Raw genomic sequence first — 26,066 nt, forward strand, 5'->3', positions numbered from 1 at the left:
TTTCTTGAAGGAGCTGTAGTTTACCTGTCCTAAAGTGTCCCTTCACCCCCGGCCTCATCTCAGTCTCACTTGTACCCTCTCTTCTCACTACCCCAACATCCCCCAATGATTTTTTTTCAGGCACCTCTGAACTTACTTCAGTAATTAGTTTCTTCCAACTATAACCACCACTCCCATCTCGGATCCCAGAACACATCTGCCTGTCTGCTCATCCACCCCAGCATTTATTGAGTGTTTACTGCATGCCAGAGCCCAGGCATACAAACCATATGGGCTTTGCCTTAATAATCTGTAAGGGAGACAAGTAAGTAAACCAGGATTTGCCTGTCTGAAAAAGTGCTGTATAAGATGGATTACAAAGGAGACATGTCGACATTAGTTAGTCTTCTAAATGTCACCCCAAATAATACACAAACTTCACATGAATAGCCATATTGCTCCACTTTGAGAGTTAATGACTTACAAGGGTTAATGCAACAACACTATTACGTGTGTATAAAAATCAAGAATTTTCCCCAAAAAAAAAAATAATTTCTCAGTCTGGTAAAGCATGTAAATACATAAAACATATAAAACAATCTGGTATTAAATCCATAAAACTCTACAGAAGAGTGACATTATAGTTAAGACTTTAAATATGTAAGTGTGCACATGAGAAAAATAACAAATACTTTACTGGTCATCTTTCAGTGAAGGAATTGCAGATAATTTAAATATAATTTTTTGGTTTGCCTGTGGTTTCTAAAGCAAATATGTAGTATTTCTGTAATAAAAAGCCTTTAATTTTTTTACTAACAGAAAAAATGGGAATTTAGAATTTAAAACTTTGCATTGTTCCAAAGCAGGAGTTCCCAAGCTTGGCTGCACCTTAAAATCACCTGAGAACAGAAACAGACTCACAGACATAGAGAAGAAACTTACGGTCACCAGAGGGTAAAGGGGGTGGGAAGGGATAAACTGGGGGTTCGAAAATTGCACCTCTTCAGGAGTGATGGAAATGTAAGCTATCTTGATTGTTGTGGTGTACACATCCATCAAATTGTACATATGAAATATGTGTAGCATACTGTACAGGAATCATATCATAATAAAGCTGTTAAAATAAAAAAAATAAAATAAAACAAAGAAATCACCTGGGAGACTCTTAAAAACCCTAACGCCCAGGCCACCCTCCAGACCAATGAACTCAGAGCATATGAGGGTGGGACCCAGCTACCAGTTTTATTGCACTTTTTTTAACTCCCAAGTGATTCCCAAGTGCAGCCCAGTTTGAGAACCAGTGTCCTAAAGATATTTTATTGCAAATTCCCAACGGGAAACCACTAAGGTAACAGCAGAGTGATTCAGTGCCTAAACCCAGGAGTCAGATGGACTCAGAACGAATACTAACAACGCCCTTCTCATGTGTGTGGTTATGGACATGTTTCCTCGGCTCTCTGAGCCTCACTTTTACATCTGCAAAGTGAGGACAGAGCAGCACATCACAGCTCTGCAGAGTGTGGTGTGGTTTAATGAGACAATCCAAGTAAAGCCTTCAGCACAGTGTCTGTTTGGAAGCCAAATCTCACTAAATGTCAGTATCACAATCCTTAGCGCTGACGGAAATTATATATATATTTACAGATTTCTTCTATAATGTGTAGATTGCTTGTGTAAGTGTGGTCCACAGACAAAAGTGACAGGAGCTTAGATCAAAAATGGAGGCATTTTTCTGCCCACAAAATCGGCACTGCCTAGCAAACCACCAAAACAGAAATAAAGATAATGACCTATTCCATAGAAGACATTAGGAAAGTATCAAGAAACAAATTAGGAAAAAAAAATGGTCCCCCCTTAATTGCACTGCGTCTAACCTTGCCCAAAGCAGGAATATAAGATAGCAAAAGGCTTCCCAAAGAGCATCAGATCCCAGTACAGCTCTGAAAGAGTTCAGCATGCCATCTCTAGGAGGTATCAAGCCTGAACTATTCAAGACGGAGTTACTCTTTTTAACTCAGATTTTTGATTCTGCAATGAAGGAAACTCTGCAAACTTCTGTGGTGCTTTTAAATGTCCAAGAACTTTTTTTAGGAAATTCTTATTTCTAATTCTAAAGTTCCTGACAACATACTGATCACATCTGCACCCTGGCAGGACTTACTGTTTTATCTTTAGTGATTAATCCTGAACTTTCTTGATGAAAATGGAAATTCACACGCAGTGACAAGCCTTTCTTGGAAAGCAGGACAAACAAAACGTTTATAATAGAAGGTGTCAGAACAATTTTTATTGCCTATATTTATTATAACTTAGGGGATATAATTTGACTTTTGTTAAAGCTGAATCAGGTATAATCACATGTCTTTATAACACAAGGTTTGCTATATCTAAAGTTGCCAACAGCTCAGTTTTAATATACCTCTTCTGTCCTTCCTCATAAAATCTATATCCGACTCTTAAATTATGTATGTTGCTTTTTCTCCATTCTTCTTTTATGGGATGAAATAATTCACTTACACAATTTAAATGTGCCAAACTGCAATGTAGTCATGCATCTTAAGTGAGTATTTTGAGAACAGAGATACTCACTCCCATAAACTAGGGACTGCTCTATCTAAGAGCACAGGTCTTCAATGAAGTCCTTGTACCTGAATTAAGCCAAGAGTTCTTTTTAAAACATATCCAACCATGGTACAAATCAGAATTGGTGAATCGAAATCATCTTTTGGGGGAGATGTGGATAATTTCAGATGTAACTACCATTGGCAAAACAATATAGCTAATTCTGGTGCACAAGTGTCCCTGTTTATCAATGAAGGAAAACAGAAGGGTCCAACTTTCCCATTAGTCAAGGCAGGATCTGGTCTAAATAAAGTAAAGAAAGTGCTCTTAATCTTGATAGCCCCTATCTGCCTTTTCTGCACACTTCTGCTCCCAAATTTCCAGTGTTCTCATCTGCCACAAGAGTATCTCCTTGTGTGTGGCTCATCTGAAAAAGCTTACCACCCACAGAACCTCATGTGATGTAACAGAGGTCACAAAATGGGGATCTCTGAAGTTTTTATTTGGCCATTCTATTGAACCCTGAAGTGCTGTGTTGTAAAACAACAGGAACAAGTTAATATTCATCATATTAGACGGGTACATTTCTCATCAGAGGTACTTCCCTCAGCTGGCCACGCCGTACACTTATGTAACCAAGTGGCATCTGAGTTTGCAAGTCCTACATAGAACCTACGACTCCTTTGCCTTCTGGGGTCAGCGCTTCCCTATTTTATTACAGCTGCCTCAAACCCCACCGGTTTTCTAAGGTGAAAACTCCTGACCTAAAAGAGTAATTTTTTTCTGAGTTGCTGACAGATGACAAAGGTCTATTTTCTCCAAAGGGTGCTTGAATTTTAATGGAAGACTAATAAAAGTACAAGGTCACAATGAATGTATTTCTGGCACCAAGACTTTAGAAGGTGCCACAGGTATTTTCAACAGATAGTATAATTTAAATCAATAAAATAATAGAATTTTAGGTTAGGAAGAGATCTTATCATACCGCTGTAATAACATAAATATTCATTTTATAGCTATAAACACTCATTTTTACAGCTGTAAATCTGCATTAAGTGCTCACAAAGAAAGAAACTAGGTTCCATGATATCCTGGGACACAAATTTCACAATATCTAAAATAATTTTTAAAAACTTATAAAGATGTAACGGACTAATAACGGTAAGATTGAGATCTATAGGTAGTTCACATGCATATTACTATTAATCTACAAGAACTTCACTCTTAATCTACAGCTGGAGTGTACAAAGAAATTTGGCTATGCAGGCAGCATGCTATGTAATAGGATGCTAAATCATGTTGCCTGGTAGTTGAACTAAGGCCTTTCCTATTCCCTTTCAGAATGATCTAAAAATCTTTTCAAGGGGAGGGTGTAGCTCAGTACTAGAATGCCTGCTTAGCATGCACAAGGTCCTGGGTTCAATCCTCGGTACTTCCATTTAAAAATAAGGAGAATAAGTTAAAAATATATACATAAACCTAATGACTTCAACCGAAAACGAAAACAAACAAACGAAACTTTTTAAAAACCCTAAGGAACTAAAAATCTTTTTAGATGTCTGTTCAGAGTCATGTTAGATTTATACACAAACATACATATATCCTTTACTGAGAGTCAAAGAGGCTATCTGAAAATCATTCCACACTTTGGTTTTTGGCTCAGTGATCATCGTCCTAGCTGATAAGTTTTTTAGCTGAATAACAACTCACTGATCTAAGCTGTAATGCAGACTATGAGGTATCAAACATCCTAATACACTCTCAAAATAAAGGAAGGAGGCATTAGTCATGAACCCCAGGAAGTCTGTCCCAAAACTGCTTATTTTCCTAGCTAAGAAAAAGCTAAATATCATCTGGGTATAACACTTATTTCAAAAGTCAAACTACAAATCCAATAATTACCTATGCATTGATATAAATAATCGATTGAGAATTCTGCAGCATCGATATGAATCATTACTCACTTGTCATGGGATTCTGTGAAAAAATGCCAAGTATTGAAAAAATAAATTCTAATGGAAATTTTTTAAGTATATAAAAATAATTATTCTGAGAAATCTGCTAATTATAGAAAGGGAAAGACCCCTGGAAGAGAGCAGAACATCTTTGCCAACAGGATGTTTGTCTTCCTATCTACAGGAATACCTGACTACAGACTTCTGGCAAAAAGGCAATGTCTCATTGATTCTTCAATCATTTCTATAAATTCAGTATGGAGTTAATTTTGTTACAACATATTGAAGAGAAAAAACACAAATGTACAAGCTAAATTGTCCACCATTAGTTAACACACTGACTATATGAGGGGTTAAAAAAGTGTTATAGCAAGCTAAAAAAAAAAAGATTATTCCTTCACTGTAAAATTATGGTCAACTCGGTAAATCTTTCTCTTTCACAGCTTCTGCATACTCAGAGTTTGTTTGAGAAAAAAGATGGAAGAGAGGCAGAGTTAAGATCTGGTAACCATATTGAGTTGCCTACTGAAGACTGAGGGGTTTATACAATGACATGAAAGATCTTGGGTTTTTGTATATATATATATATACAAAATATATATATGTATTTTTTTAATTGAAGTATAGTTAGTTTATAATGTTGTATCAATTTCTGGTTTACAGCATAATATTTCAGTCATACATGAACATACATATATTCATTTTCATATTCTTCATCATTAGAGGTTACTTCAAGATATTGAATATAGTTCCCTGTGCTATACAGTATAAACTAGTTGCTTATCTATTTTATATATATTAGTATCTGCAAATCTTGAGCTCCCTATTTATCCCTTCCTTCCACATATAAGTGATATCATACAGTGTTTTTCTTTCTCTTTGTGGCTTACTTCACTTAAAATGACAATCTCCAGGTCCATCCATGTTGCTGCAAATGGCATTATTTTATTCTTTTTTATGGCTGAGTAGTATTCCATTGTATAAGAATACCACAACTTCTTTATCCAGTCATCTGCCAGTGCACATTTAGGATGCTTCCATGTCTTGGCTATTGTAAATAGTACTGCTATGAACACTGGGGTGAATGTACCTTTCTGAACTAGAAATATCTGCTTTAAAACTTTAGATAAAACAGGGAAAGGAGAGACGAGATGCAGGTGTGTGGAACTGGGCAATGGGGATGTGTGGTTCACCACAGTTAGCCTGAGTTTGTGTATACTGGACATTTTTAACAATTGAAAAAATGTACCCAAAGCTTTTGGGAGTCCCAAGCAAAACTCTTCAAGGAACTAAGAAGGCAAGGGACATGGGTGTCTTAAATCTCCTTTTCTGCATATAGATCCTATTTGACCCCAGGCCCCTAACTCAGCTTGAAGACCACACCTACCAGGATCCAACTCTTTGATCTCCTACCTCCTTCTCCCATATGAAACTCAAAAATTAGAAGAGTAAAGTGACTCCATTGCTCCACTGAGCACAGAAGATATATGCTCCCAATGTTCAGAGCAGGATTATTTACAATTGTCCAGGTATGGAAGCAACCTAAGTGTCCATCAACAGATGAGTGGATAAAGAAAACATGGTATAGATATATAATGGAATACTACTCAGCTATAAAAAGAACAAAATTTTGCCATGTGCAGCAACACAGATGGACTGGGAAGGCATTGTGCTAGGTGAAATAAGTCAGACAGAAAAAGACAAATACTGTATACACATATATGTGGAGTTTAAAAAATACAATGAAGAGGGGAGGGTACAGGGGGAGGGTATAGCTCAGTGGTAGCGCACATGCCTAGCATGCACAAGGGCCCGGGTTCAATCCTCAGTATCTCCATTAAAAATTTTAAAAAATGTAACAAACTGTGAATATAACAAAAAAGAAGCAGACTCACAATACAGAAAACAAACTAGTGGTTACCAGTGCAGGGGGGTAGGGCATTATAGGAGTCGGGGAGTGGGAGGAACAAACTGCTGGGTGTAAGACAGGCTCAAGGATGAAATGTACAACATGGGGAATAAAGCCAATATTTTGAAATGATTCTAAATGGCAAGTAACCTTTAAAATTGTATAAAAATAAAAAATGATTAAACAAACAAAAAAAGAAAAGGTGCTGGTAAAATAAGAGTAATAATTTAACTTAGTAATATTATAGACAGGTGTCTGCAAACCAGACACTTTAGGAAAACAAGATATTGACAAGATATATAATCATATATAACACTGTATTTGAAGTATGACATTGCACATGGGAAACTGAAAGGTTTTTTTTGTTTAGTCTTAATTGTAATGACAAGGATCAGAGATTTCAGAACTTATTTTTGTACGCTGTCACATACACTTCTACTGTAAAGTAGCAGTGAGTATTAGTTAATGGACACATTAAAAGTTTTACCCTCCATTTAATATTTTCAGGCTGCACCAGAGATCAGAACAATGCATTAGCCCCAGTCCTTTGGCACACGCTCTTTTGGTTTGTAACCGTAAATTGCTTTGTACAGAACACATATGTAATGGGAAATGTCAAAACAAAGCAATTATCTTGTTTGTACTGGTCACCACAAAACTAAAACATTTCTAAAATCTAAAATTTCCATTACACCATAATCAGACTAAAGAAATAAGAGAAGATAACTGAGTATGCTAGAAATGTAAAAAGAGCCATGAAAATGATACCCCAAAAAGTTCTTTAAGACATTTTTATAGTTTTTAAAGCATCTCTCTCACTTGCCTTCTCGACATCACCACGGTATCTTACCATCACTTCAAATTCACAATGTCTTCTTTTCACTCCCACAAACCTGCTTCTATTCTCGTCTTCGACCCTTAACCGAAGGCATTTATACACCAATCCTCCCAAATTCAACAACTCTATGTTAGTGTCCTCCTCTCCCTTCCCTTTGTCCACAGTTCTCCGGTCTTGGCAAAGTTTAAACTGGTTCCAGAGACCACAGAGATGTTTAAGGCAGCAACTACTGAAAAATCTCTTTTTTAATCACTTTTTGTTGTTGTTGTTATTGTTGTTGCTGTTGGAAATTAAATTCTTACCGGAGACCTGTCACCATGAGAAAGCGATCAAAATTCCCAATCCTCTCTCTTCCATTAAAGATAATTTCAGCCTAATCACTACCACAAGAATCGACCTTGTGTGACATCAGGCCTGCACTCCAATCACTGCCAGCTAGTACCCTGGTCTACATAAACCTCCTTCTCACTTGTCAGGTCCTGGGGATTCACTGGGAATGGCCAGATTTGACTAAATCCTATTAAAAATGTTGGTTACTGCTACTGCTCTCATAAAATTCCAATACGCTATCCATCATCCATAAAATTCAATATGCTACTCATGGGAAAAGCACAGGCTTTGAACATTAATTATGCTGCTTGTTCATGAGATAAATGTACAAAATGATGCTCTCTGAACTTCACCTCTTCATCTGTTGAAGGAAAGGAAGAATAACTACTCCATGGGCTTAATGAGATAATGAGACACAAACTCCAAAGTACCTGCTATGTGCTCACTACTCCTTATTGGGTTGTAGGATAAACCAGAAGTTTTGGAAATGAATGATCATTTCTTTTTCTTACCTACATTATAAACACCTTAAATTTTAAAAACTTGTAGAATAATAAGCTTTCCTTAGTACTGTTTTAATAGTTCATTAACATTCAAGGCAAAAAACTTGAAATTATTTTAATACTAAAAAAATAAACAGTTGTTTTAAAATGTCTAATGGACACAGAAAACAAACTTACAGTTGCCAGAGAAGAAAGGGGGTAGGAAGGGGTAAACTGGGAATTCAAGATTTGCAGATACTAACTACAATATATAAAATAGATAAACAACAAGTGTCTTCTGTATATAGCACAGGGAATAATATTCAATATCTTGCAGTAACCTATAATGAAAAAGAATATGAAAACAAATATATGCATGTATATGTATGACTGGGACATGATGCTGTACACCAGAAATTGACACAACATTGTAAACTGACTATACTTCAACTTAAAAAAAAGAAAAAAAAATTGTTCAATGGAGCCAAAATCTGAGACATGTAATGAAGTGTTCTCATTTTTAAAGCATTTCATGCCAGATGCAAGGCCAGATTCTGGAGTCATCCCTAAGACCAGGTGTGATGGGCAAGGTGCCCCTTTTCATGTCCCCATCACTTGGGCTACATCAGGGTGCTCAGACTGCCCCGGAGAACAAAAATCTCTGAGATTTTCTGGAGAGTCCGAGCACCACCATGGCTCTTAACTATTCCCAAGTTCTTAACAGGGCACCAAAGATTCTGACTTCCTGGGAGATCAGGAACATCAAACTCCTTAGCAAACAGGACCCCACCTTGCTAGGTAGTTCAGAATTTCCAAGATACTCAAACTCTTCAGGATTCTGCTGCTTCAGTCAGAAGGTCACAGGATAACAAGCACTCTTTAGATGATATCCAGGCAGTTAGGATGGTTTTGGGTTTTGTGGGGTTTTAAAAAGTATTTTTACTGCTAATAGTTTATTTTCCTGTATTAGGCCTCTATTCCAGGTACCTCTGTAAGTCAGGATATTATCTTTTGCAGGGATTGAGTATGCATTCTATACCACAAATAGGGATCAGAAGTCAGAGCTAATCTAAATGAATGTGGAACTAAAGAGCCTTCAGCCATGTAAAGACCATGGTGAAGTCCAAGTACAAATCTCATAGCCCTTCTCCAAAAGGGGCATTGGTGGAGTGGCCAGGCTGGCAGAGAGGACAAACCTTCCATGTCAGTCTGCACTGTGTGGAAGCCTCTGTGTAATTGGATGGCTGGTGGGACTGGAGCTGCTGTTTTGAACCTTGACCAACCCTTGCCAGTCTTCATGCAGAATCTCTCAAGAGAGAAGATGGAATTTAGAAGTTCCATTCCACACAGCTACAGCTGCTGTGTTCAAGATCATGTTGACGGTGACCGTCCAGTTGGAGACTGTGAAAGGCCTAGTGTGTGGAACATGTGAGTGAAATGCAGATTTACAACTAGCTCAAGAAGAGGAGGCTGCGTAGCACATGGCCGTTCACTGGGAGCTACAATACGGCGAGGGCACTGCACAGGTCAGTCCTCCATGATACAGGTTAAAACAGAAGGACCTTTCATCTGGATGGAAGTCTTCCACTGGCCATCCATAAGGTGCCTAAAGCTAAGGCTTCCCAGGGAAGCAGATTCATAAAACACTGGTGTTTAGGGTCAGGAATAAGCAGTTCTACCTGGTCACCACATTTTGGTCACAGAAATATTGACACAGGTTGTACGTTTGTGGTGAAAAGCAGACAAAGCAATCCCAGAGGAGTCTGTCTATGGAATCCTGAAGAGTCTGGCCCTCCAGCTCCAAGAGTTTGTGTAATCCCTTCTCTTTCTACAACTCGGACCCCCATGTTGGCACAATCTCTAGTCCTAGTTGGGAGACAATTTGTTGTTTTTTTGTATCCCAAGAGTCCTATTCCCCAGCCATATACTTTAAAGACAAGGACATATTCCTGGAGGCTTTTAAACTTTTAAAAAATATGGGACTCAGTGGCCAAGCCTTTTAAGTCACCACTGCATCTCCAGAATATAGTGCAGTTGTCTGATACACACAGCGAGCTTTCAATAAATATTTGTAAATGAACAAAAGACAGTCTTTGTGCCTACAAGGAAATTTTTGTCTCCACCATCTCCCCTCACCCCCTCCCACATACACACACCTCGCAACACTCTCTTCCAACAGCATTCTTCTTTTTTCCTTTTTCTTCCAGTTTTATTGAGATATAACTGACATACATCTCTGTGTAAGTTTAAGGTGTACAGCATAATGATCTGACTTACATTCATCATGAATGATCACCACATTCACTTTAGTGAACATCATCATCTCATAGACACCACATTAAAAAAATAGAAAAAAAATTTCCTTTGTGCTGAGAACTCTCAGGATTTACTCTGTTAACAACTTTTCTATATAGCATACAGCAGTGTTCATTCTACGTATCATGTTGTACATTACATCCCTAGTACTTCATTATCTTATAACTGGAAGTTGGTACCTTTTCACCACCTTCATCCAATTCTTCCTCACCCACCTCACTCCACCTACCCGCCCCCACTTCCAGTAACCACAAATCTGATCTCTTTTTTCTGCGAGTTTGTTTTGAAAGTATATTTGACCTACAAGACTATGTTAGTTCTTGGTACACCACCCGATAATTTGATATTTCTATACAGATTAAAATGATCATCATGAGAAATCTACTTGTCATCCCCAACAGCATTCTTGCAGGAAGGTCCCTCAGCTCTGGCTGGGTGCTGTAATGACGCAGCGTGGGTCACGTGTCCAGCATGGTGGCCAGCAACCTCTACATCCACTCCTCCTTGTTTACCCCCAACAAACCCCAAGAGCTCAGAGTCCCGAATTCTACACTAGCTGTGCATAACTATTAGCCATCCTACCTTGAGAAATTCATTTCAGCTCTGAACCTGAGTCTGCTCTGAGAACGCTCTTCTTGAAGGCCCCTTTCAGTTCACAGGGAATGAGATGACTACAGATTTCTACTAATGGGCAGAGCCATTACCTCACAAGAGGCGCTGTTCCATCAGATGACACTGAAAGTTCTCTTTTATGTAGTGCTGAAATTGTCCATGAATTCAACCACGGATCTTTGTCCTGTACAAAACCTGTCTACTGCTTCTTATACAAGGTAATCCCTCAAATATTATGAAGATGTCACATTTTCCCAAATCGTTCAAATAAAAGCCCTTTAATGTCAATCAATCCCATGACTCTGGGACCTTTTAAAAATAATATTAGTTACCTGCCTCTGTGAGCTCCTTATCAACATTTCTATTTAAAATGTAGTGCCCAGAATAACATGCAGTGCTCTAAATGTGTAGTGTGACCAGCAAGTGCTTGCTGTACATTTGGTAACACAGCATAAAACTCTATGATTGACTTGGAGGAGAAAAGTCAACTGAACATGTAAAACACAATTACAAGAAGCCTAACTGAACCACCTTCAGTTAATAAAATTTCACAATAAAAAGGCAGAACAGTAGACTGAGGCCGTATGCCCCAGATGGCTTCAGATTCTAGCTACTTACATGTATTAGATGTTAACTTCTCTGTTTTGGATTTCTCACCTATAAAATGGGAAGCATCATAGAACCTACCTTACAGGACTGATATAGAAAAACTGAATGAGGCATCAGATATAAAGCAGTTATAAGAGGTACACTGCAATTACAATGAACGTTATCAAAGTAGGCAACTTACTCATCTAAGTGATTATGTCTTTATATGATTATCTAAATACCTATTTTGTGATGTGTATTCACAAACGGCATAAAAAGTAATTTTTTGTTACTTCCACTGCAACTGGAGATTGAGTTATTAATGGATAAAAGGAAACTGACACTTTCTTAGGTTCAAAGGATGTGATATCTCTCTCAAGAGAGAAGATGAACTGAATTAGATTCACAGAGAGGAAGTTAAGAGGAAAACAGAATAAACATAAAGTCAACATTAAAGAAACAAGTTCTTAAGAACATGTTTTCTGTCCATGAAAACACAGTCTGCTCATTTCGACTGTACTATGAATGCATAATGTTCAGCATTTTATGTGCAGTAAGAATATTCCCTTTATTGGTTTGTTTTAATGTAGACTTTAAAAAAAAAACCTCATCAAAAGAATCATAATCTAATGCTAGTCAACTTTTGGTCATGTCTACCATGGCAAGTGTGACCCCCTGAGCTAAAATGACTCTTTGTTCCAGTACTCATGTAGTTCTAAAAATAAGTGCTACCACATGGCATCTGTTTTCATACAACTGAGGAAGCCAGCATGGATGTGAAGCCAGCGTGGGATTTCAAACACACTTGTAGCTTGTGCACAAAAAATACTGAGGGTGGTTAAATACACGAAATAAACTATCTTGGTACTACTTTCCAGCTAGAAAAAAAAAAGTTTCTTTACAAACTTCCATAAGGAGTTTTACCAATGTCAATACAATAATTTCTCTAAAAATGATGACTTATTTATTTAAGGTTTAGCCTAATTCTCATCAAAATTTGAAGAAAACAGTCATTTGAACAGTACACTTTGAAAGCCAAATGTATACCACAAAATTGTGATGGCTTTCAAATCATTAAAAAGCTCTTCTTTAGCACATAACATGTACCTAACAAGGAACAACTGTATTTTCATTCATGCCAGAAAGGTTGCTTTTTCCAATAATGTGTATTAATAGGAGAGTAAAGTGGAAATAAATCTTCAGTACACCTCTGAGATAAAAAGGACAAATGTTTCCTCAAGGTAAAGTTCATCCATATTCTCCTTCAAAAGCCCCAAACTTCAAAAGCAATACTGTCACTTGTGAAGGGAGTGGTAAGTTCATGATAATAAAAGCCACTAACAGTTATTAAACTGTCCATGCTCATCACTGTGCCAAGCATTTTGGTGCACTGTCACATTTCATCTAATCCTCCTAAACTATCAAAGCAGGTATCATTATTGACCTTAATTAAAGGTGGGAACACTGAGACTGAGCAGTTAACTAATGTGACCAACGTCAGCTAACCAGACATGGCTGAGCCCTGACCCAAACCCTGGCTGCTGGTCTTTATAGTCTAAACTCTGCAATTGGAAAAATCCAAAAAAACTGGGGATGTACCTGCCAGATTAGGGAGAAAGAAACAAAGAGAGCAGAATATGTGAGAAGAAAGAGAACAGAGGCAAAGACTATCCAGATGGAAAGAACTCTGCATGACAGGAGAGAGCCCTAGGTTAAATACCAGATTTCTGATCTGTTCCTAGAGTCAGCAGCGTGACCAAAGGGAAATCAAGTCTTCTCTCCAGCCTAATGTAAGAAGAGCATATTCACATACAGCACAGAGGCGTAGTAAAGATAAAAATACTAAAGTGAAAATAAAACTCCAAAACACCATGCAGATGTCAATAAAATGAAAAAGAAAATGAACAATTAAAAATGAGCCCCCAAATTAAGATCGTTTCATTGATTCCACAGTCACAGAATATGCCATGGTAGCACTTAAACTACAAATAAATTAATGATGAACATTAACTGAAAGACTCAGAAAGTGCCAATAAGGCTGTCAGAAATTGTTCTTTTCCATCGCCTGATCGCATCGCTGACACCTAACGTCACAGAAAATGCTTTCCTTGTTAGTAGGTTTTGTTGTTGTTACTGTTGCTTATTGCAGAAGATATTTGTAAGCCTCTAAATTCAAATTTTGGTCAAAATTAGCCCGATTTAGGGTAATTTAAAAGTATATATTTATGTATATATATATATATTTTTTTTAATTTATGATAGCTATTTATTTCAACATTGTGAGACTGGCAGCAGAGGAAGCCAGCTATGCTGTGAGACCAACAGAAACTTTACCAGAATAAATGGACATTGTTTTAAGCCACTAAGTCTGTGATAATTTGTTACAAAAGAACAGAAAATTAATACAATATCCGAGGCGACTGAGACAACCAAAAAACCAAAAAGACAAGACAATTATTAACTCCAGGGATGGGAGCACAGAGCTGTGCAAAAAAGGAAAAGTAACCCGCATGGAGGCAGGTCTCTACCACGTGTGCAAATCGTTTGGCATCACTCTTGTCCGTGTGTCCGTGTGCCCTTCTCTTGAAGCTCCGCCAGCCTCAGGGACTTGTTCCTAACCAACACAATGTGGCCGAAAGGACACTGACTTCCCAGGTTAGGTCAGTTTCCACCCTGCTCTCTGGAACATTCTCTCTAGAACCCATTTTACTAGAGAGTTTGACAGTGGTTTTTTGGTTGAAGCACAGCTTTTCCACTTTCTGTTTACTAACGGTAGATTTTTTTCCATTTTCTGTTGTCTCTTGTCAATATTTCATCCTTAGGGACTTCAAGAAAAGGAGGCATGACTATAACAAAGCAGAATTTGGCCACTGCTGGATTCCCCAGCCGTTAACACGACCAAACTACACCATTAACCTCTGACACGAGCTGACCAAAATAACAGCATTAGTAGCAGTCCTTTAACCCAGGAAGGTGGGATATTTAAATATTTAAAGATAGGGAAGATAATCAATTACTGGTTGAAAACATCTCTCTTATCCCATTTTATACCCTGGAAAGTTCTACCAAATTGATTTCCTATAATACTCTAAGCAACCTGCCTAACATTTTAGTCTCCATGTTTCTAGTCCAACAAAACTTTAGAAATGCTGTTTGGCTGAGTGAAGAAATTTCTTCAGAATATTTCAACAGAAAGTCTTCTCATGCCTAAAATAAACTTTCATCTTATTAATTAAAATCAACAAATTCTTATGGATAAAGTACTAGGAGATAAAAACATAATGAGTGTCGGTCCTCGAGGAGGTTATAAAAACAGAACTACTTAACTAAACGTAAGGCAGAATATGATAAGACCTATAAAAGGTACAATGGGAGACACCGCATGCAGCTGGAGGTCCAAGAAAGAGCTGCACAAAGGAGCTGAATAACCCCTCCCAAACCCAAGCTTTTCAATTCCCTTTACCTTCACTTACTCCAACACCCTAGGCCTTGTTTTCACCTGAAATTACTCCATCCTTCAAATCTTACATTTTGGAACCCACTTTCAAACTAAACTCTAGATCCTTGTTGGGGAGAAACTCTTAAATGCACCCCCCTCCCATCCCCAAGTGAGTCTCCATACAGGGGGAAAAAAACAGTGTTCATCCCCCAGGGAAGACAAATGGTTAATCTGATTGGCTGATCACCCAACCACACCTTCACTTGGGAGGAAGGAAGAATAAGCAACATTTTAGCCTGAGGCCCCCAGCAGCCTATGAGAAGCTCTGGATTGAGTTGTTGTCAGATCCTGCTCAGCCATTTTAAAGTCGTTCCTGACTGCGTGCCATTCTCAAAAACTCAGAACTCAAGAGGGAGAAAATGGGTGAGTTACTGACCCCTCAAATCCTTTATCTTTCTGTCCAATATATCCTAACAACCATCAATCCTGGGCCAATTGAGTTACTTTTCTCTGCCTATCTTAAAGAAAATGCTCTAGATCTAGGAATTAAGAATAGTTCTAAACTGACCTCCAATCTCTGGTAGGCACTATTTACTGCCTAGTAATCTACAGGTCCTGTTCAGTTTCAAGTCTCTTTTTCTAGAGAAGCCCCTCCAAACCTTTCTAAACTCTTACTCATAGCATATGACCTTATCTTCAATTTCCCTGAGAAAATAGTCATATCTGGGCTTGAAATATGTGAACTTCCTGCCCACACCTACTTCCATAAAATTCCTGTCCCCATTCAACGCTGGTCTTTTCATCTGCACTCTGGTTTCCCCCCATCCCACACCTTCCGTTTACTCAGCAGTCACGCTCCATCACTTATTTCCTCTCGCTCCTGAAATTTCTATTTCCGGTCCTAACAATTCTCTCCTCTTCGTATAGACACACTTGAAACCCACTTTGAAAATAAAGCAAAAGATCAACAGCAACAAACCAAAACTCCCTCTTCGGGTGTGAACATTCTTGTTTGCTGTATGTCTGCTCCTTCTTTGAACAGCCAAGCTTTTAGGAAAAGTCATTCGCGCTGGCTCTCTCTGCCTTCCCACTTGGCATTTGCCGTGCAGCCTAATGCATGCCACCCTCCGCTGCAACCACTCCCATCCGTGTGACCAAATGACCCGCCCCTCAACCAGTTCAATAGAAGCTTTACATTTCTTCTTTGACTTGGCCTCTCCACAGCATTTGATGTTTAACCACTGCCGTCTTGAAACTCTCTTCCACGGGCTTTTTCTAACATCACTGCCTCCCGATAGTCCTTCTATGCTTCAGCACGTTCTCTCTCGGTCTTTATTGGTCAAACATTAGATATTCACATTTTCCCAGGATTCTATTCTTGGCTTTCCTCTTCTCAAACTAAACTGTCCCTGGGGAGGGGGATGAATATTCATAACATGAATTGTCTCACGTGCCCATAAATCAATAAGACTAAATCTGAACTCATTTGCTTCCTCTCCCGCCCCAACCCCTACCAGGGCTCACCTCTGAGTTTGTTTATCTGTCTGTCCTCCCTGCCCTGGCATGCCTAAGGGATGGACACAATGCACTGCTGTCAGCAGTGGTGGCTTCCTAGAGCAGGGACTGAGAGTATGGATGGGGGCAGCTACCCAGCAAGAGCAATGCATTTGAGAGGACCTAAGGAAAACGTAGCCGTAAAAAGTTTCCCAGATGAACTTCACTCAACCATACTGGGAACATCTTGAAGGAAGTGACAGATATGTACATTTGTTTCATCTCTGAACATCTTGTGCTTATTAGCACAACAGCCCGGCACACGATGAATACTCAATTCATATTTTTTAAATCAAAGAAGTAGAAAAAGAATGGGATATCTGAGGTAAGCCTTGAAGAATCGGTAGAATTTCAACAGCTAGAGATGAAGGAGGAATCACTGAAGTCAGAAGGAATGAAAAGAAGTACAGGTACAGACAGAAATGCTGGACTGGTGGGATGTGTAAGGACAAATATTTATCAGTGACACTAGAACACTAAGGCGTGACTTCATAGGACTTTACGATGGAATTACAGATGCAACTTGACAGGCAATGGCAAGCCAGTGAGGTCTTTTAAGCAGCGTGATTTGCAATCGGGAAAAAAAATAACTGGAATAGAGGACACCTCTTAAATAGCTGCCACGTGAATTACCTAAGTGAAAAGAAATGATGGCCTGAACTACAGCAACTAGAGTAACAGTAGAAGAAAAGAACGAAATATTATTTTCAAGATCGAAGGTAAAAAAAAAAAGAGTTCTGAATATTCAAAAGCAATGGAATTAGTTGAAGTATTACATTTAAGAGAGGTGAAAAATTGAAGGCACTAAAATTAAAAAGTCTAAAGAGAAAAATATATAAATATTTTTTAAAAAACATTTAACATATTGGTTTATGGACCCAAATTATCATGAAGGGTGTTTGTTGATAGAGTATACAATGTACTTATTAAGTTTAGTGTGTTGAAGAACTCCAACAAGTATGATATACAGTTGGCAACTGAAGAGGGCATTTTGTACAAGCTCAGGAAAGGTCATCCTATAACTTTTGAGCAGGGAGTTAGCAGAATATAACCATACCGTGAAGCTGTTGTTAGCATTTTTTGTGCTCGCCTCAGCTACACTGGCATCTGAGAGGTCAACTTCATCAAATATCAGAGACTGTTAATGAAAAAGAACACAAACATATTAAATGAAAACCTAACTTAATGTCCTTCAATTTTTTTTTCTTTTTACTATCAGGTCATGACCATGAAGCTATGTTAGGAATTAAGAATAGAAACATGAAAAAAAAACTTTTCAGTTAGTGATACTTTGTCAGTAAAACCATAAAGTTCAACTAACTCATAAATCCCAAACTGTAAGGGGCTTTAAAGAACTCCTTGGCACATTGTTTCATTGCAAAATGCTCTGTGTTCTTTAAAAGCATCATTTACGGGGAACCTACAAAGTGTATGACACACACACACACACACACACACACACTCACACACTCACACACACCCCACAATGAGGACTGGTCCTGGCTCAAATCATGGTGAGTCACTGAACTTTCTGAATGTGACTTTCATCATCTGTAAATGTGTTTAAATGAGGTGGTGAATGCGCTCCGGGATTATAAGGATGATGTATCTTTTATACTCTTAAAAGTGGATTCAATTTTTTTAAAGTGGTAAAAACTCCACAGAAATAAATTCTTTAAAAATGTACAATTGAGAGATTAGGAAATTCTACTAAATAAACATATCCTTCCCACTTTCAGTCTGTTGGTCATTGTTCACACTCATTTAGTGTCCTTCCAGTGAGGCAGGTGTGACGCGGCTCTCCTAGACATGGAGAAGAAAGGGGCTTCCCTTATCTATTAGCTTCCATCCACGCAAGTCTACTTCAGTCCAACCAATCTGACCATAAGACTTGTTCCCTGAACAGAATGAATTTATAACCTAGCACACAACTAGGGATCTAGACACAACTAGTTTTAAGTAAAACAGACTAGTAAAAGTGGAGGAGGAGATACTACAAAATGCTCTGGAAGGTCACAGACAATTTCTCTAGCAGAAAACAGACTCTGTCTCGTGAGTAATGGAATAGAAACAATTTTAAGGAGGTCTTAACGAAAACAGGGATTTCTTCAAGTGGAGCTACAGGGAACATGATCCTGGAGATAGGAAACATGGGGCAAACAGTCAATGTGTCTGGAGATAAATGTGAAAAGTCAGGATGGAGCCAAATTAGGAACAACCATGTACATAACAACTTGCAAAATAAAATTATCTTACTTGGTTATTACTTCTACAGCTGCATAAACTGAGAATTAGGTTTGTTTATTTTTTTAACCTACTGGATAACTCTACTAATTATGTCAGGAACACATTTTTTTAATATAGAAATTACCAATTATTTTTCTGGTACAGTAGCAATAAATCTTAATTTTTTTAAATTGAAGTATAGTTGACATACAATATTTTGTTAGTTGTAAGTGTACAACACAGTAATTTGACATTCAAACATATCATGAAATGATCACCATAAGTCTAATAACCATCTGTCGCCATACAAAATTATTACAATATTACTAACTATATTCATTATACTCTGTTAAATCCCCATGATTTATTTATTTTATAACTGAACGTTTGGATCTCTTAATCCCCTCTACCTGTTTCACCCAACCCCACAGAGGGGAGAGCCTCTCTGGCAAACACATTTATTCTCTGTATCTGTTAAGTGTGTTTTTGTTTTGTTTGTTCATTCATTTTGTTTTTATAGATTCCACATATAAGTGACAATGCATGGTATTTTGTCTTTCTTTCTCTGACTTATTTCCTCAGCATAATACCCTCTTTGTCCATCCATGTTGTCACAAAAGGCAAGATTTCAATCTTTTTTTTATGGCTAATATCCTATTATTTTCATTAGTAGTAATTGGGTTGTTCAGATTTTCTATGTCTTTGTGATTCAGTCTTGGAAGATTGTATGTTTTGAGAAATTGATCCAGTTCTTCTAGGCTGTCCAATTTGTTGGTATATAATTTTCGTAGTAACTTCTTATGATCTTTTGTCTGTGATGTTGGCTGTAACTTCTCTTTCATTTCTGACTTTATTTATTTATTTGGCTCCCTTTTTTTCTTGATGAGTCTGGATAAAGGTTTATTGCTTTTATTTATCTTTTCAAGAACCTGCTCTTACTGTCACTGATCTTTTCTTTTTTTGTAAAGTCCCTGTTTCCTTTAATTTCACTCTGATCTTTATATTTCCTTCCTTCTACTAACTTTGGACTTGTTCCTTCTTTTTTCTAGTTCCTTTAGGTATAAGATTAGATTGCTTACTTGAGACTTTTCCTGTTTCCTGAGGTAGGCCTGTATCAAATTTCCCCTTAAAATTGCCTTCGTTGAGTCCCATAGATTTTGGAACATTGTGTTTCCACTTTAATTTGTCTCAAGGTATTTTTTAAATATCCTCTTTGATTTTTTTAACGACCCATTGGCTGTTAAACACCTTCTTGTTTAGACTCCATGTGTTTGTATTTTTTCCAGTTTTTTCTTGTGGTTAATTTCTAGTCTCACATCGTTGTAGTCAGAAAAGATGCTTGATATGATTTCAATCTTTTCAAATTTATTGAGATTTGTTTTGTGGCCTAATACATGATCTATCCTGGAAAACGTTCCATGTGCACTTGGAAAGAATGTGTATTCTGCTGTTTGTGGTGGAGTGTCCTATATATATTATTAAATCCCACCTACTCTAATGTGTCGTTTAAGACCAGTGTTTCCTGATTGATTTTCTGTCTGGATGATCTATCCATTGATGCAAACAGGGTATTAAAATCCCCTACTATTATTGTATTACTGTCAGTTTCTCCCTTTATGTCTGTTAATATATGTTTTATGTACACAGGTACTCCTAGGTTAGGTGTATATTTATTTACTAGTGCTATACCTTCTTGTTGGATTGATCCTTTTATCATTAGGTAATGAATGCCCTTCTTTGTTTCTTACTATAGTCTTTGTTTTAAAGTCTTTTTTGTCTTAAGATGTTTTCAGTCCCTTGGCAATATGAAAGGGGTAGACTGACATTTTATTATTGTTTAATTTGCATTTCTTTGACTAATAATAAAATTGAAATGCTTTTTCCTTAAAAAAATCAACTATTTTGTCTGATATAAGTATTGCTACCCTAGGTTTCTTTTCATTTCTATTTGCATGAAATCTCTTTTCCATTCCCTCACTTTCAGTCTGTGTGTGTCTTTAGATCTGAAGAGAGTCTCTTATAGGCAGCATATATATACACGGGCTTTGTTTTTGTATCTATTCAGCCACCCTATGTTTTTTGATTGGAGTACTTAGTCCATTTACATTTAAAGTAATTATTGATAGATATGTACTTATTGCCATTTTGTTAATTGTTTTCTGGAGATTTTTGTTGTTCTTCTCCGTTCCTTTCTGCTTTTCTTGCTCTCTTCCCTTGTGATTTGATGACTTTCTTTAGTATTATGTTTCTATTCCTTTCTCTTTATTGTTTGTTATTTATTATCAGTTTTGGGTTTGTGGTTACCATGAGGCTCTTACATAACAGTCTCTGTATATAGCAGTCTATTTTAAGTGGATGCTGAAGTTTGAGCATGTTCTAAAAAAGCCCTACAGTTTTAGTCCACCCTCCCCATTTTACATTTTTGATGTTATCTTATTTTGCGTATTCCTTCACCAATTATTGTAGATATATATGGCTTTACTAGTTTTGCCTTTTAACCTCCATACTAGCTATACAGGTGGTTGATCCACTACCTTTCTCACCTTTACTGGTGAAATTTTTTCTTTCATAATTTTTGTATTTCTAGTTATAATTTTTTTTCTTTTTTGTTTAAAGAAATCCTTTTAACATTTCTTATAAGATTGGTTTAGTGGTGATGAACTCCTATAGCTTTTGCTTGTCTGGGAAACTCTCTCTCTTTTGATTCTTAATGATAACCTTGCTGGGTAGGGTTTTCTTGGTTGTAAGTTTTTTTTCTTTCAGTACTTTGAATATGTTGTGCCACACCCTTCTGGCCTGTAAAATTTATGCTGAAAAGTCAGCTGACAATCTTATGGGGGCACCTATGTATGTAACTAGTTTTTCTCTTGCTGTATTTAGATTCTCTCTTTCTCTTAACGTTTTGGCATTTCAATTATAATGTGTCTTGGTGTGGGTCTCTTTGGGTTCACCTTGTTTTAAAGTCTATTTTGTCTTAAGATGTTTTCAGTCCCTTGGCAATATGAAAGGGGTAGATTGACATTTTATTATTGTTTAATTTGCATTTCTTTGACTAATAATAAAATTGAAATGCTTTTTCCTTAAAAAAAAATCAACTATTTTGTCTGATATAAGTATTGCTACCCTAGGTTTCTTTTCATTTCTATTTGCATGAAATCTCTTTTCCATTTTGTTTGGGTTTCTCTGTGATTCCTGAATCTGGATGTCTGTATCCTTCTCCAGGTTAGAAAAGTTTTTAGTCATTGTTTCTTGAAATTGGTTTTCTGTCCTTTTCATTCTCTCTTCCCCTTCTAGGACCCCTGTAATGTGAATGTTAGTACATTTGATGTTGCCTAAGAGGTCCCTTAAACTAGCTCCATTTTTTTTGTTTCTTTTTCCTTTTTGCTGTTCTAATTGGGTGATTTCCACTTAATTGTCTTCTTGATCACTGGTCCTTTCTTCTGCATCATCTAATCTGCTGTTGGTTTCCTCTAGTGCATTTTTAATTTCCATTATTCTATTCTTTTGGTTTCTCTTTGTTGAAATTCTCACTGTTCTATTCTTCTCCTGAGTTCAGTGTGCATCTTTATGACCATTACTTTGAACTCCTTATCTGGAAGGTTGCTTATCTCCATTTCATTCAGTCTATTTCTGAGGGTTTGTCTTGTCCTTCCATTTGGAACATATTCCTTTGTTTCTTCATTTTGTCTAACTTTCTGTGTTTGTTTACATATATTAGATAGATCAGTTATGTCTCCCAGTCTTGAAAGAGTGGTTTTGTGTATAAGGTATCCTGTGGGGCCCAATAGCTTGGTCTCCCCTGGTTATCGGAGACGGATGTTCTAAGAATGTTCCCTTTGTGGGCTGCATGTGTCCTCCTGTTGTGTTTGGGCCGCACTTGCTAAGGATATGCTCGTATGCAGAGCTGGACCTAGTATGGCTGGCTGCAAAGCCCAGTCGCAACTGTTGTGTCTGCTCTGGTGTGTGAGGCCAACCCCCGGGGTGGGAGCCACTTTGAGGGGACACCAGTGTTGGCCTGTCCATCAAGTGTGACAGGGCAGGGGGCCATTTTGGAGGGGCTCCAGTGCCGGCTGGGGGCACCCACCTTAATGCTGATTTTTGAAGGAATAGCAAAATATTAGTTTTAAGTGGAGGTTTGCCATTACATTTTTTTTCTTCCAAAGCAACATCATTCTTATTTCATTCAACTGTTATATAAAAATTATTTTAAGCCTTGATTTTTATTTCACTATGATTTTTATTTCCAACTGCTAACATAATTGAGTGATTGCTTTGTGCCAGGTACTGTGTAAGCAGTTCATGTACATTATTTCATTTAAGCTTCCTCTCAACAACACACACTGTCCACAGACACTCCACTGGAATGTGCTAGAATTGGAATATGAACTCTTGCCTGAATCCAGAGTATGAATTCTTAGCAATGATAGCAATTCTCTCTTTCATGTTCATGAAAAGATTTATGAGGTAAAAAGTAGCAAGAAAGGGGGAACCCAAATTTTGAGTTTATTATCTCTAATAAAGTTACCTTCAACTTTCCATCTTAATTGGAAGAAAAAAAAAAAAAGGAAAGAAAGCAAACAACACTTCCTATAGGATTGTCCTTAGGGAACATGGCATGAAATTGACTCAAATAGACTCCTATGGGATTTGGTCCAAGATGGATCACATTTTTACAGAATTCATATAAAAGCAGTGATGCTATAGTGAGCCCCCAAACAAAAACAGCTTGTGGAACCAAAATTTCAATTCCATCTACAGCCCTCCAGTGCTTGCAACTAGTGTTCTCTCAAATTACCTTTGAGTCCTTTGCATAATAAAGTGTACGACCTCGAAGTTTGAAGTATCGCTTTTTCCACCTTTGGAAAGAACTGGTTTGCTTCAACAGCTGTCCCTCTTTAATACTGGTCTAGGGAGAAGCAGAAGCACAATGGCATGATTAAAATGAAATTCAAAACCAAATAAGATTCAGAATTAATGACATACCATCATTAACATTTTGAATATTATTTCTCATGTCTTGCAAATTACATGAGAGAATATTTTATTCTCACCATTCAAACAAGGGAACACATGTGCAAAGCCCCAAAGAGCAAAGGTGAATCTGACATGGTTCCTTGCTTTCAAAGTAGTCACAAATAGTATGGAAGACACATGCATACAAACTAATACATTCAATACAGTGTGATGAGTTTCTGTCCATATACAAGTACATATATACTTATATATAGTAAGAACTCAATAAATGGTGGAGAGGATGGAGGTGCAATGGTTAAGGCATGAGCTCTGGACCAGAAACCTTGTGCTCAACTCCTGGTGCCACCACTTAGTAGCTAAATGATCTTAAGCAAGTCAATAAACTTCTTTATGCCTTTATTTATTTATCTATAAAATGAGGATGACAACAGGACAGACCTTGTAGGGTGGTTGTAAGGAATAAATTTTTAAAATATGTTAAGGATTTATTGCATGGCACACAGTAAGTGCTCGTTAAATTTCAGTTATTAGTAGCTGTGAGTTACTGTAACAAACACATATTCAAAGCAAGGTGCATGGTGATCCACAGAAGGAAACATCAGCTCTGCTTCAGAGAGAGTCAAAGATGTCCTCCCAGAGGACAGCCTTAGATGGGTCTTCACAGAGTTTATCAGAATGACAAAGGGTGGGAGAAGGGTATTTTAGGCGTGTGTAAAAGTAGGAAGGTTTGAAGTAGCATGGATATTTGGGAAACCTTCACAGAGTTTTTGGTTATAAACATAGGGTAGGGCTTGCAAGGAGGAGCAGCAGGAGATGTGGCTGGAAGAGGTGGGCAGGGGCTCTGTGACTCTGGGTTAGACTCTGTGCTAAGCACTTTATGTATACAAGTTCATTTCATCGCCACCAGCAACATCCTTAAAACCTCTCTGAATTCACCTAGACTCTCCCTCACTTAGTCCTCTCCAACCACAGTGGTGCTTTCCTTTTAAGTGGACATGCATGCTTGTCCCTAAGGACTGGACACTACCTACTCTCTCCTCCTGGACTGCTTTTCCTTCAGATATCTACCTGACCGACTCCTTCACCCACTTCACGTCTCTGACCTTCTCGGTGAGACCCACCCCGCTGACCTCCCATTTAACACTGTAACACGCTCTCCGTATTTTCCCCCATCCTGATCTTATTTACTCCCCGACACAAAGTATTTCCCATCTTCCAACGTATAATGTAATTTACTTACTTATTATGTTACTGTGCTACCCCTATTAGAATATAAGATTTCTGAGTTTATTACATCCAATAAAGTTAAATTTGATGTTTCATTTTAATTGGAAAGAAAGAAGAAAGGAAGAAGGAAGGAAACTTCATTTATAGCCAACTAAACTCATAGCCTTTCTATGAGACTGTCGTTAGGAAATATGTCACGGGACTGACTCAAACAAATCTCCTTGGGTTGGGGTCCAAGGTGGGTCACATTTATCCTGAATTCATAAAAGAGCAGTAACGCTATCATGAGCCTTCAAGACAAAAACAGCTTGTAGAACCAAAATTTTAAATCCATCCCACTGGATTGCATGCTGATGTGTCCCAAGTACCTAGAACATTTTCTGGCACATATGATATTGAGATCGGTACGAATGTATAGCAGATGCTGAGATTAAATCCATGTTTATTTGACTCCAGAGTTTGTTCCCAACTTTTACACTATACTGTCTTTTATTATCAATAAGACATAAAATTCTAAGAAATGTTTGTTGTTGCCAGTATGGTAGTTAGGTCATTTTAATGTTTACTTTCATTTCATTCAAAGATTCCTCTAGGGCTTACTCTCTGACTGTCCTCCAGGAATGGTGAGAGCATTCAGATTTAACGATAACAAAACACTGTTGAAACTTCAGTACTGAAGAGCCCGATTTAGAGTCAGACAGACAGACTGTAAGCCAGGCTTGAACTACACACTCCACTACACACTAACAATATAAACCCGGGCATGTTGCTTCAGCTCTCTGTGTCCCAGTTTCCCTCTCCTAAAATACGGGAATAATGATGCCAACTTCACAAGCTTGTTGCATCTAATTTAATTAAAAGATAATGCCTGGAGAGCACTTAGCACACTATCCGGGTTACAGAAAATATTCAATAAATGGCAGAAAGTGTTATGATTATGATATCATTATGCTATTAAGTCCAGGGAGTATTTGCCAGACACCAAATTATAAGAGCTTCTTGGAAGACGTGCTAAGTGTCTGCAGGCCACGGTGGGGGCAAATAACAGCTGGAGAAGCAGAGTGTCAAGAGATGA

At 37.7% G+C, this 26,066-nt stretch overlaps 1 protein-coding gene across 2 annotated transcripts in view; it reads right to left on the bottom strand.

Annotated features, from left to right (window-relative positions):
- Positions 1-26,066, bottom strand: part of DGKH (diacylglycerol kinase eta) — a 147,287-nt gene that overhangs the window by 63,846 nt on the left and 57,375 nt on the right. The window contains exons 3-4 of one of the 2 annotated variants that reach the window (XM_072976318.1): positions 23,586-23,696; positions 17,622-17,702 (exon numbers count right to left, since the gene is read on the bottom strand). In XM_072976318.1, coding sequence (XP_072832419.1) covers positions 17,622-17,702; positions 23,586-23,696 — 192 coding nt within the window. Of the gene's footprint in view, positions 1-10,953; positions 11,016-17,621; positions 17,703-23,585; positions 23,697-26,066 lie in introns of those variants that run through there. The other variant, XM_031684522.2, reaches the window with a different exon arrangement.

Source organism: Vicugna pacos, chromosome 14, assembly GCF_048564905.1.
Source record: "Vicugna pacos chromosome 14, VicPac4, whole genome shotgun sequence".
In the NCBI taxonomy this organism is placed as follows: Eukaryota; Metazoa; Chordata; class Mammalia; order Artiodactyla; family Camelidae; genus Vicugna; species Vicugna pacos.